This window comes from Nerophis lumbriciformis, linkage group LG32, assembly GCF_033978685.3.
Source record: "Nerophis lumbriciformis linkage group LG32, RoL_Nlum_v2.1, whole genome shotgun sequence".
NCBI classification, from domain to species: Eukaryota; Metazoa; Chordata; class Actinopteri; order Syngnathiformes; family Syngnathidae; genus Nerophis; species Nerophis lumbriciformis.
Window position 1 is genome coordinate 4,339,792 of NC_084579.2, and position 12,236 is coordinate 4,352,027.

A 12,236-nucleotide genomic window follows, 5' to 3' on the forward strand; every position below is an offset into this window, starting at 1 on the left:
AAGGGGCCTGTCTCACATGGAGAGGGAGATCGTTCCAGAGTTTGGGACCCGCAACAGAGAAAGCTCTGTCCCCTCTGAGCTTGCGCTTTGTTTTGGGTACCTCCAGGATCAGCTGACCTGAGGGACCGGGTGGGGGCATAGAGATGGAGCAGCTCAGAGAGGTAAGGTGGGGCAAGACCACGTAAGGATTTACAGGTAAAAGCCAGTAAATTAGAATATTTTGAAAAACTTGATTTATTTCAGTAATTGCATTCAAAAGGTGTAACTTGTACATTATATTTATTCATTGCACACAGACTGATGCATTCAAATGTTTATTTCATTTAATTTTGATGATTTGAAGTGGCAACAAATGAAAATCCAAAATTCCGTGTGTCACAAAATTAGAATATTACTTAAGGCTAATACAAAAAAGGGATTTTTAGAAATGTTGGCCAACTGAAAAGTATGAAAATGAAAAATATGAGCATGTACAATACTCAATACTTGGTTGGAGCTCCTTTTGCCTCAATTACTGCGTTAATGCGGCGTGGCATGGAGTCGATGAGTTTCTGGCACTGCTCAGGTGTTATGAGAGCCCAGGTTGCTCTGATAGTGGCCTTCAACTCTTCTGCGTTTTTGGGTCTGGCATTCTGCATCTTCCTTTTCACAATACCCCACAGATTTTCTATGGGGCTAAGGTCAGGGGAGTTGGCGGGCCAATTTAGAACAGAAATACCATGGTCCGTAAACCAGGCACGGGTAGATTTTGCGCTGTGTGCAGGCGCCAAGTCCTGTTGGAACTTGAAATCTCCATCTCCATAGAGCAGGTCAGCAGCAGGAAGCATGAAGTGCTCTAAAACTTGCTGGTAGACGGCTGCGTTGACCCTGGATCTCAGGAAACAGAGTGGACCGACACCAGCAGATGACATGGCACCCCAAACCATCACTGATGGTGGAAACTTTACACTAGACTTCAGGCAACGTGGATCCTGTGCATCTCCTGTCTTCCTCCAGACTCTGGGACCTCGATTTCCAAAGGAAATGCAAAATTTGCATGGTTGGATGATGGTTTGGGGTGCCATGTCATCTGCTGGTGTCGGTCCACTCTGTTTCCTGAGATCCAGGGTCAACGCAGCCGTCTACCAGCAAGTTTTAGAGCACTTCATGCTTCCTGCTGCTGACCTGCTCTATGGAGATGGAGATTTCAAGTTCCAACAGGACTTGGCGCCTGCACACAGCGCAAAATCTACCCGTGCCTGGTTTACGGACCATGGTATTTCTGTTCTAAATTGGCCCGCCAACTCCCCTGACCATAGCCCCATAGAAAATCTGTGGGGTATTGTGAAAAGGAAGATGCAGAATGCCAGACCCAAAAACGCAGAAGAGTTGAAGGCCACTATCAGAGCAACCTGGGCTCTCATAACACCTGAGCAGTGCCAGAAACTCATGGACTCCATGCCACGCCGCATTAACGCAGTAATTGAGGCAAAAGGAGCTCCAACCAAGTATTGAGTATTGTACATGCTCATATTTTTCATTTTCATACTTTTCAGTTGGCCAACATTTCTAAAAATCCCTTTTTTGTATTAGCCTTAAGTAATATTCTAATTTTGTGACACACGGAATTTTGGATTTTCATTTCTTGCCACTTCAAATCATCAAAATTAAATGAAATAAACATTTGAATGCATCAGTCTGTGTGCAATGAATAAATATAATGTACAAGTTACACCTTTTGAATGCAATTACTGAAATAAATCAAGTTTTTCAAAATATTCTAATTTACTGGCTTTTACCTGTATGTGACGATGTGAAACATTTGACTTTACTCCTCAGGTTAAGCTCCACATTTAGCTCCGCCTCCTCACTTTTACTGATCATGTTAATTTTGTCTCAGAGACTTAAAAAAAAAAAATCCTACCTATTTCAAGATTTTTAATGTTCATATTTTTTTTTTCCGTAATTTTGCAGCCTTTTTGCTGCGGTGTTGACTGTGAACATTTAAACTGTGATCAAAGCAATCCAAGGGAATATAAATCCTCATGTTTTGTCTTCGTCTTAGACGCACGCCGGAGCCACTTTGAGAAAGTCAATAAAACATTAACAACCCTCGAGTTCTTTATTACGCACACAAAGATTGTGTGACCGTTCACCGCCCACGATGTTCCAAATATCATGTGAGCGGACACACACGAGTTGCAGAAAAGAACAGCAAGCGTTAGCGTTTCGTGACAGCAAACAGGAAGTGAAGAAATAAAGTCTCTCGATCACAGATACTTGTAGACTTGCGTCTGCTGCAGCGTCTGAATTTCCATGGTGACGGGACATTTGTAGAAGTGCGACAGCATCGCCTCCGAGTAGCTGAGTAAAAAGTAGAATTTATGCGGCGGCATCTTTTGTAGCATTAAGGCGCACACGATCAGCATGTTGCCCCGCCTCTTGATCACCACCTCGTTGGCCAGGCAGCCGTGGAAAGTCCCGAACATGAACCTCCTTATGAACATGTCCTCCACGGCCCGGTCTGCTGCTCCGTCTTCTTCTTTCAGGTTACCTGGAAGAGGCACAGGTGTCGGGAAAAAAATGTGGCAATAAAGTATCCTCTCTTTTCTTACTAAATGTTTCCTTTTTTGACAGAAAAAAAAAGATCATGTCCAGCATTTTTAGCTTTAATGTTATCCAATAAAATGTTTTGTTAAAATAAAAATATCTGCTTGACTTGAGGTTTTAAAGCAAATTATTCATGAAACAGTACATTGTAAAAATGACAAATACAATTTAAAGTGCTATTTACAGCATATTACTGAAAATTAAAAAAAAACCAAACACTTTACTGTAAAATTCTGCCGACTAAGCTGCATTTTTTTTACTGTAAATTCTACAGTTGTTTGTTTTACATTGTGTTAGTGTAAATGGAAAAGATCTACCAGTTTTTTATTTATATGTTGTAACAATTCTGCCGACTAAGCTGACAGTTTTTTCCCGTATAAAAACCAGCCGGATTGATTTCCATTTACAGTAAGACTACATTTTACAGTAAAATTCTAGCAACTAAGCTGCCAGTTTTTTTTAACCAAAAACAAACAATGGGACGGTTTTTCCATTTACATTAACATTAAATTTTACAGTAAAATTGGAGCGACTAATCTGCCAGTTTTGTACTGAAAATTCTGGTAACTAAGCTGCCTTTTTTTTTTTTTTACAGAAAAACAAACAATGGGACTGTTTTTCCATTTACAGTAACTCTAAATCTTACATTAAAATTGTGGCGACTAAGCTGCCAGTTTTTTCCGTAAAAAAACCCCAATTTTTCCATTTACAGTAAGACTAAATTTTACAGTATAATTCTAGTGACTAAGCTGCCAGTTTTTTTACTGAAAATTCTGGCAACGAAGCTGCCATTTTTGTTTTATTACCAAAAACAAACAATGGGACTGTTTTTCCATTCACAGTAATATGTTTTAAAAACCACTGTAAAATTCTGGCAACTAAACTGACAGTTTTTTTTACTGTAAAAAAAGTGGGACTGTTTTTCCATTTACAGTAATATTTTGTAAAAATTTTACAGTAAAATTCTGGCATTTAAGCTGCCAGTATTTTGGCATAAAAAACAGAGGTACAGTTTTTCTATTTACAGTAATGTTGTCAAAACTACTGCACATTGTACAGTCAAATTCTGGCGACTAAGCTGCATTTTTTTTACTGTACAGTTGTTGGTTTTATATTGTATTACTGTAAATGGAAAAGATCTACCAGTTTTTTATTACCGTAAAAAAAAAAAGTCGCTCAGTTGTCAGAATTGACAAATATAGTGGTGCTGTTTTTCATTTATATGTTGTAACAATTCTGCCGACTAAGCTGCCAGTTTTTTCCCGTAAAAAAAACCCCCAGCCGGATTGATTTCCATTTACAGTAAGACTACATTTTACAGTAAAATTCTAGCAACTAAGCTGCCAGTTTTTTTAACCAAAAACAAACAATGGGATGGTTTTTCCATTTACAGCATACTTGCCAACCCTCCCGGATTTTCCGGGAGACTCCCGAAATTCAGCGGCTCTCCCGAAAACCTCCCGGGACAAATTTTCTCCCGAAATTCAGGCGGAGCTGGAGGCCACGCCCCCTCCAGCTCCATACAGACCTGAGTGACGTGTTGACAGCCTGTTCTCACGTCCGCTTTCTCACAATATAAACAGCTAATGATGGAGGGCGAGTTCTTGGTTTCTTATGTGTGTTTATTGTTAGGCAGTTTCATTAACGTCCTCCCAGCGTGGCAACAACACACAACAACAGCAGTCAAGTTTTCGTCTACCGTGAAGCAGTTCGTCTGCCGTAAACAGCAATGTTGTGACACTTTTAAACAGGACAATACTGCCATCTACTGTACATGCATGTGTCACATTTTTGTGTTGATTTATTTATTTTATTTTGTGGTTTGAATTCGTTTTTTGGAGCTGTCATTACACATTTATCAGTATTCACATTGGTCAGTAGGGGGCAGTAGGGCGTTTCTTCCCAATTGAATGCTATCACTTGCAGACCGGAAATGTCTTGTCATTCTGATGAGCGCGACCAGTCTGTGAACAATTGAAACATCCTGTGTGCTTTTTCCTCCTGTATAACAGGTTAGTTTTGGTGAATCAACTCACTGAATAATATCCATGTGATCTTTATAAGTTTCAGTACACATTCTGATGGTGGAGCCTAACTCTAAAGTGTTTGTGAGTTGTAGTTTGTATTTGTGAATGAATCCAATGCACAGCTGCAGTAATCAATACAAAATGGCGACGTGAGTACGCAATGTTTATATAGGAACTTCTGATCCTAATTCAGACTCCCAAATTAGAGCACCCGTTTTCTTATTGATTTTATAATGTATATTTGTATAATGTGTGTGTTCTGAAATAGTGACAGAGAATAGAACAAGGATGGACAATTCAACCCTTAACTCAAAAATGAGTAGAGGAGTGTTATGTGTGTGTATATGTGTAAATAAATGAACACTGAAATTCAAGTATTTATTTTATATATATATATATATATATATATATATATATATATATATATATATATATATATATATATATATATAGCTAGAATTCACTGAACGTCAAATATTTCTTATATATATTTATATATATATATATATATATATATATCTTAACCACGCCCCCCACCCCCCACCTCCCGAAATCAGAGGTCTCAAGGTTGGCAAGTATGATTTACAGTAACATTAAATTTTACAGTAAAATTGTAGTTGACTAAGCTGCCAGTTTTGTACTGAAAATTCTGGTAACTAAGCTGCCATTTTTTTTAATTTATTTTTTTTACCAAAAACAAACAATGGGACTGTTTTTCCATTTACAGTAACTCTAAATTTTACATTAAAATTGTGGCGACTAAGCTGCCAGTTTTTTTTACCGTTAAAAAAAACAGTGGGACTGTTTTTCCATTTACAGGAAGACTACATTTTACAGTACAATTCTAGTGACTAAGCTGCCAGTTTTTTATTGAACTTTCTGGCAACTAAGCTGACAGTTTTTTTTTATACCAAAAACAAACAATGGGACTGTTTTTCCATTCACAGTAATATGTTTTAAAAACCACTGTAAATTTCTGGCAAATAAACTGCCAGGTTTTTTTTAATACCATAAATAGTTGGACCGTTTTTCCATTTACAGTAACTCTAAATCTTACATTAAAATTGTGGCGACTAAGCTGCCAGTTTTTTCCGTAAAAAAAACAAACAGTGGGACTATTTCTCTATTTACAGTAAGACTAAATTTTACAGTAAAATTCTAGCGACTAAGCTGCCAGTTTTTTACTGAAAATTCTGGCAACGAAGCTGCCATTTTTGTTTTATTACCAAAAACAAACAATGGGACTGTTTTTCCATTCACAGTAATATGTTTTAAAAACCACTGTAAAATTCTGGCAACTAAACTGCCAGTTTTTTACTGTAAAAAAGTGGGACTGTTTTTCCATTTACAGTAATATTTTGTAAAAAATTTTACAGTAAAATTCTAGCCACTAAGCTGCCAGTTTTTTACTGAAAATTCTGGCAACGAAGCTGCCATTTTTGTTTTATTACCAAAAACAAACAATGGGACTGTTTTTCCATTCACAGTAATATGTTTTAAAAACCACTGTAAAATTCTGGCAACTAAACTGACAGTTTTTTTACTGTAAAAAAAGTGGGACTGTTTTTCCATTTACAGTAATATTTTGTAAAAATTTTACATTGAAATTCTGGCATTTAAGCTGCCAGTATTTTAGTATATAAAACAGCGGTACAGTTTTTCTATTTACAGTAATGTTGTCAAAACTACTGCACATTTTACAGTAAAATTCTGGTGACTAAGCTGCCAGTATTGTACAGTACAAAATACAGTGGGTACTGTTTTTCCATTTACTGTAATATATTGCAAAACAACAAAATTTACAGTAAAAAAAACTAGCAACTCAGTAATCAGAATTGTACTGTAAAATACACAGATTTTTTTTTATAAAGTATGAAAAATACAGTGTCAAACATCCCTGCGGTTGCACCAGTGAGAGCGGGACTTACTGGTATGCTGCGACAGCCATCCTTTGCGGTGGCCGATGTGATGCGGTTTCAGAGCCCGCTCGTAGGTCACAGGTCGGTCTCCTTTCCCCACTCGGGCCCGAGCAGCTTGGTTCTACAGAAAGTCCAAGAAGGAGTGTGAGGGCGCGCGTGTGTTCGCCGCTGCCTGGATCCACGCGGTGGTCATTGCGGAATGCGATTAGCGACAAATCAGACGGCTGTTTTCAAAATGTAACTGCCTTCGCTTTGTTTTCATCAGCACTGTACTAATACTAATATCCTCCATTATCCACAACCTTTTCAGATCGAACAAGTACTCGCGCCGCTAAGCTTTGACAACATTTGGCAAGTTTACGATCTTTAAATCAGACCTGGGCAAATTAAGGCCCGGGGGCCACATGCGGCCAGTGTTGGGTTAGTTACTGAAAACCAGTAACTAGTTACAGTTACTTTATTTCAAAAGTAACTTAGTTACTAACTCAGTTACTTACACCAAAAAGTAATGCGTTACTGTGAAAAGTAACTATTTAGTTACTTCTTTTTTCCCCCTTTTATTTAAGGCTCCCATTAATGCCCTTTTAGCCTTCATGTCAGTACTGTTATTGCACTGGAGAATAATACAATGTGTTGATCAACTTGACATGCATTTGCATCACTGAACTCTGCTAAGCAATGTGCTCTACATACAACACACAAAGACAAAGATATGTTTCAAAAGGCCAATTTATTTCAGGCCAGAACAAATTGACAAAACTATTTTAAATAGCTGCAACATAATGGCACTTTAACTTTAAGTAGATAGGATCTTTGATCCAAGACACAACTTACATTTAACTAAAATGTTATTTTCTTTGTGCTCGACAAAAGAAAAGTATTGAGAATGTCTCCATGTTAAAAAACTCGACTTCTGGCTTCTCCATGATGTCTTGTTAGTTGTTATGAGAGTAGCGTATGTGTGTGTGTGTGTGGCCCTTTAAGATATGACAGCATGTGAGGTGAGTGACGTCAGTGAGTGAGTTGGCGAGAGAGGTGAGGGACCGGCGACAGTGAGTGCGTGCAGGTGCTCTAGCTTGGTGAATGGCTGCGTCCAATAAAGTCACAAAGTTGCAACAAACCGCCCGTCTTATCATTCACCCTCAGCTGTAAAGACCCACTTCCGGGTAAAGTGAAGGTTGTTAGCCCCGAAGACGTACATACGCCCTGGAGGAACGTCTCCCCTGCGCTCCTCAACTGCGGTATGGGAGTCCCCTCTGCCCCCACCCACACAAAGCACGCCTTTTCTTTTCCACCGCAGCGCTGCAATAAAACACACTCAGATCTTCTGTTTCTAGCCGATACTACATGAAAAATAACGTAAAATAACACAGTAACGCATCATGTAGTAACGGTAACTGAGTTACTGAATATAAAAAATAACGCGTTAGATAACTAGTTACCGCCGAAACTAACGGCGTTAGTCCCAACACTGCATGCGGCCCGTTAAACTTTTCAATCTGGCCCGCTGGACATTCCCAAATAATTTTTTTAGATGTTTAAGATGTAAAGTGTAGCTGCCATTATGATGTGCACTCATGTTTTCTAATGACCGTAAGTCTTCAACTATACTAAGTATATCAATGGTTGGAATCTATGCTTTTACATGGAATACTAGTTACTATGGTAACCTACTGAGTTACTATGGTCATCTACCGTATTTTCCGCACTATTAGCCGCACCTAAAAACCACAAATGTACTCAAAAGCTGACCGTGCGGCTTATAACCCGGTGCGCTTTATATATGGATTAATATTAAGATTCATTTTCATAAAGTTTCGGTCTCGCAACTACGGTAAACAGCCGCCATCTTTTTCCCCCGTAGAAGCGGAAGTGCTTCTTCTTCTACGCAAGCAACCGCCAAGGTAAGCACCCGCCCCCATAGAAGAGGAAGCGCTTCTTCTTCTACTGTAAGCAACCACCCGCCCCCGTAGAAGAAGAGCGCGGATATTACGTTTCATTTCCTTTGTGTGTTTACATCTGTAAAGACCACAAAATGGCTCCTACTAAGCGACAGGTTTCCGGTTCATGAAAAGACGCAATCTCTCCATCCGCACACGGACTACTATTTCACAGCAACTGCCTAAAGACTTTCAAGAAAAGCTGGCTACTTTCCGTGCATATTGTAAAAACAAGATAGCTGAAAAAAAGATCCGGCCAGAGAACATTATCAACATGGACGAGGTTCCACTGACTTTTGATATTCCTGTGAACCGCACTGTGGATACAACGGGAGCACGTACGGTGAATATTCGCACCACAGGGAATGAGAAGTCATCCTTCACTGTGGTTCTAGCTTGCCATGCTAATGGCCAGAAACTTCCACCCATGGTGATATTCAAAAGGAAGACCTTGCCAAAAGAGACCTTTCCAGCCGGCGTCATCATAAAAGCTAACTCGAAGGGATGGATGGATGAAGAAAAGATGAGCGAGTGGTTAAGGTAAGTTTACGCGAAGAGGCCGGGTGGCTTTTTTCACGCAGCTCCGTCCATGTTGATATACGACTCCATGCGCGCCCACATCACGCTGGTTTTTAATATATTATTAAAGTTTGACTGACCTATCTGACTGTTTTCGACATTCCCTTTAGCGCAGTTAGATGCGGCTTATAACACGGGGCGGCTTATAGGTGGACAAAGTTTTGAAATATGCCGTTCATTGAAGGCGCGGCTTATAACCCAGGGCGCCTTATGGTGCGGAAAATACGGTAATTAATTACTATGGTCATCTTAGTCACAGCAGCTCAGACGAGGCACCAAGCAGTGTGGTTGGGGAGCGTTTCCACAGAGTTTTTCCAGAACGAGCCTGAAATTTGGGTGTCAGGGACAGACGCGGAAAGAGATTTTTACAACAAAGTCCTAAAGCTTAGTGATATATCACATGTATCAGATTGTAGGTGTTTTTTTTTGTTTTTTTTTACCCTTTGCGTTCATATTTCGCTGTGTTTTTTGCATTTTTGTTGCGTTTCGCTTGATTGTAAAATATGTGGATTGAGAGGTGTGACGTTCATATGTTGTCAATATTCACTGTTTTATCCTTCATAGTTAATATTGTAAATCTGGGTGTCTCATTCAGTAAAAAATGTTTTATTCCATTCTGTTATTTAAGGAGGTCTGTCATAACGTTTTTAATCATTCAATCAGACATTATTGTGAGGTTTTATATTAGAGTTCCTAAAAATAGATATACCGGCCCCCAGACAAATGTTTTTCTCCAAATTTGGGCCCCCGTGGCAAAATAATTGTACTGGCCTGCTTTAAACTGTGCTGCAAAAAATCTACTGTTAGTAAAATGTTCATTGGAATCCCTGTCATAATATAAGTTATAGATTTATCTGAGAGTCTGCCAAATAACCTTTAAATTTATCGATTCGCACACTGATTTTTTGTAGCTGAAGTTTTCCTGGTTGTGGACGTGACTCACAAGTCAAGTCCAAACATGCGTGTATAGAGATTATTTGTCACTTACAACATTAATTGCATGAATTTAATCAATAAAAAATAAATAAAAATGTGTGTGTCTTTGTTTAACAAGCGTTACAATATTAACCTTGTATGGTTTCATTGACAAAAATGAACGTTTTTAACACCTATTTGTCAGAATAATAATGTGTATGTTATCACACAACTCTTATGCTTAAAGGCCGTTGCTATAGTTATTATCAATTGTGCTGAAGTTGTACTTTTCTATCTGGGCAAAGGGACAACTGGCAATCTCGCATTGCGAGTTGTCTCGTATCAGTGTTTGTTTCCAGACCCGGCCTGCTGACAGCCAAGGACGGACATCGAGTACCTCGACGCAGACAAAACAGAGACAGGGCGAAATCACGAGTGTCAGCACATTTACATTCTGAATAATCATCCATCCATCCATCTTCCGCTTATCCGAGGTCGGGTCGCGGGGGCAGCAGCCTAAGCAGGGAAGCCCAGACTTCCCTCTCCCCAGCCACTTCGTCCAGCTCCTCCCGGGGGATCCCGAGGCGTTCCCAGGCCAGCCGGGAGACATAGTCTTCCCAACGTGTCCTGGGTCTTCCCCGTGGCCTCCTACCGGTCGGACGTGCCCTAAACACCTCCCGAGGGAGGCGATCGGGTGGCATCCTGACCAGATGCCCGAACCACCTCATCTGGCTCCTCTCGATGTGGAGGAGCAGCGGCTTTACTTTGAGCTCCTCCCGGATGACAGAGCTTCTCACCCTATCTCTAAGGGAGAGACCCGCCACCCGGCGGAGGAAACTAATTTAGGTCGCTTGTACCCGTGATCTTGTCCTTTCGGTCATAACCCAAAGCTCATGACCATAGGTGAGGATGGGAACGTAGATCGACCGCTAAATTGAGAGCTTTGCCTCCCGGCTCAGCTCCTTCTTCACCACAACGGATCGATACAGCGTCCGCATTACTGAAGACGCCGCACCGATCCGCCTGTCGATCTCACGATCCACTCTTCCCTCACTCGTGAACAAGACTCCGAGGTACTTGAACTCCTCCACTTGGGGCAGGGTCTCCTCCCCAACCCGAAGATGGCATTCCACCCTTTTCCGGGCGAGAACCATGGACTCGGACTTGGAGGTGCTGATTCTCATCCCAGTCGCTTCACACTCGGCTGCGAACCGATCCAGCGAGAGCTGAAGATCCTGGCCAGATGAAGCCATCAGGACCACATTATCTGCAAACAGCAGAGACCTAATCCTGCAGCCGCCAAACCAGATACCCTCAACGCCTTGACTGCGCCTAGAAATTCTGTCCATAAAAGTTATGAACAGAATCGGTGACAATAATAATAATCATGTATTGTGTCTAACTGGGGCTGCTAGCATCACCCCTCCCTTCAGAAGCAGCCTCAGTGATGTAACTAGGGACCTCCCGAATAAATAGGGGAGCACGCGGGCTGTGCCTTGGAGCGTAGGGCGGAACTGTAACTGAGAAGCACAGCCCCATACGTCTCTCCTCATGAGTAAAATTTAACTCGGTCTCTGCCCGATTCCTTCTTCTTGTCTTGTGTAATATATAGCTTGGTGTTTGAACCTGACACTATTTGACTTTGAATTAAAGAAGTTGACCGGAAGTGAATGCAATTTCGCCAGGTTTTAAAAACGCCATAACTTTCTAAATATTGTTCAATGTCAATGGAAGTTTACTCACCTTGCAGCAGACTGCAGTCACATGAAGAGATCTGCTTGATGGAGAAATCCTCAAAGTATTAAACCTGCTAAAGACTGCCTGCAAAGAAACCCAACATTACAGTTTCATAAGGGACAAGCGGTAGAAAATAGATGGCTGAATGGTGTGACTTTTGAGTAAAATACAAGCCACTAAGACGTACCAACTAAACGGTATGAAATGGCAACAAAGCAACTACCAACCACGACTCACTAGTTTACAAAAAGTATTCTGTCCACGAAACACATTTATATCATTTTATTCATCATTCTATGTTTGATTTGACTCACCAGAAGCCTGACGCACTCCGCACTGAGCAAGGACACCGCCATCTTTGTTTGAATAAAACTAACAATACAGTCACCACCTCTTTTTTTATGATATATGTTCAAAGGTTTCGATTTTAAACCATCATGGAAGACCTGGTGAATGTTAAAGAAATCATATCTGAAACTTTACCATTATTTTGGACAAACTTAGACATTAAAATGGAACCATTAATTGGA

At 40.4% G+C, this 12,236-nt stretch overlaps 1 protein-coding gene across 1 annotated transcript; it reads right to left on the minus strand.

Moving 5' to 3' along the window:
• Positions 1-2,077: 2,077 nt before the first annotated feature.
• Positions 2,078-12,236, minus strand: mrps24 (mitochondrial ribosomal protein S24). Its single transcript, XM_061926914.1, has 4 exons — positions 12,021-12,236; positions 11,713-11,790; positions 6,545-6,656; positions 2,078-2,533 (listed from the first exon to the last, which is right to left on the minus strand). The coding sequence occupies exons 1-4, from the start codon at positions 12,060-12,062 to the stop codon at positions 2,250-2,252; spliced, it is 516 nt and encodes a 171-aa protein (XP_061782898.1). The 5' UTR covers positions 12,063-12,236; the 3' UTR covers positions 2,078-2,249.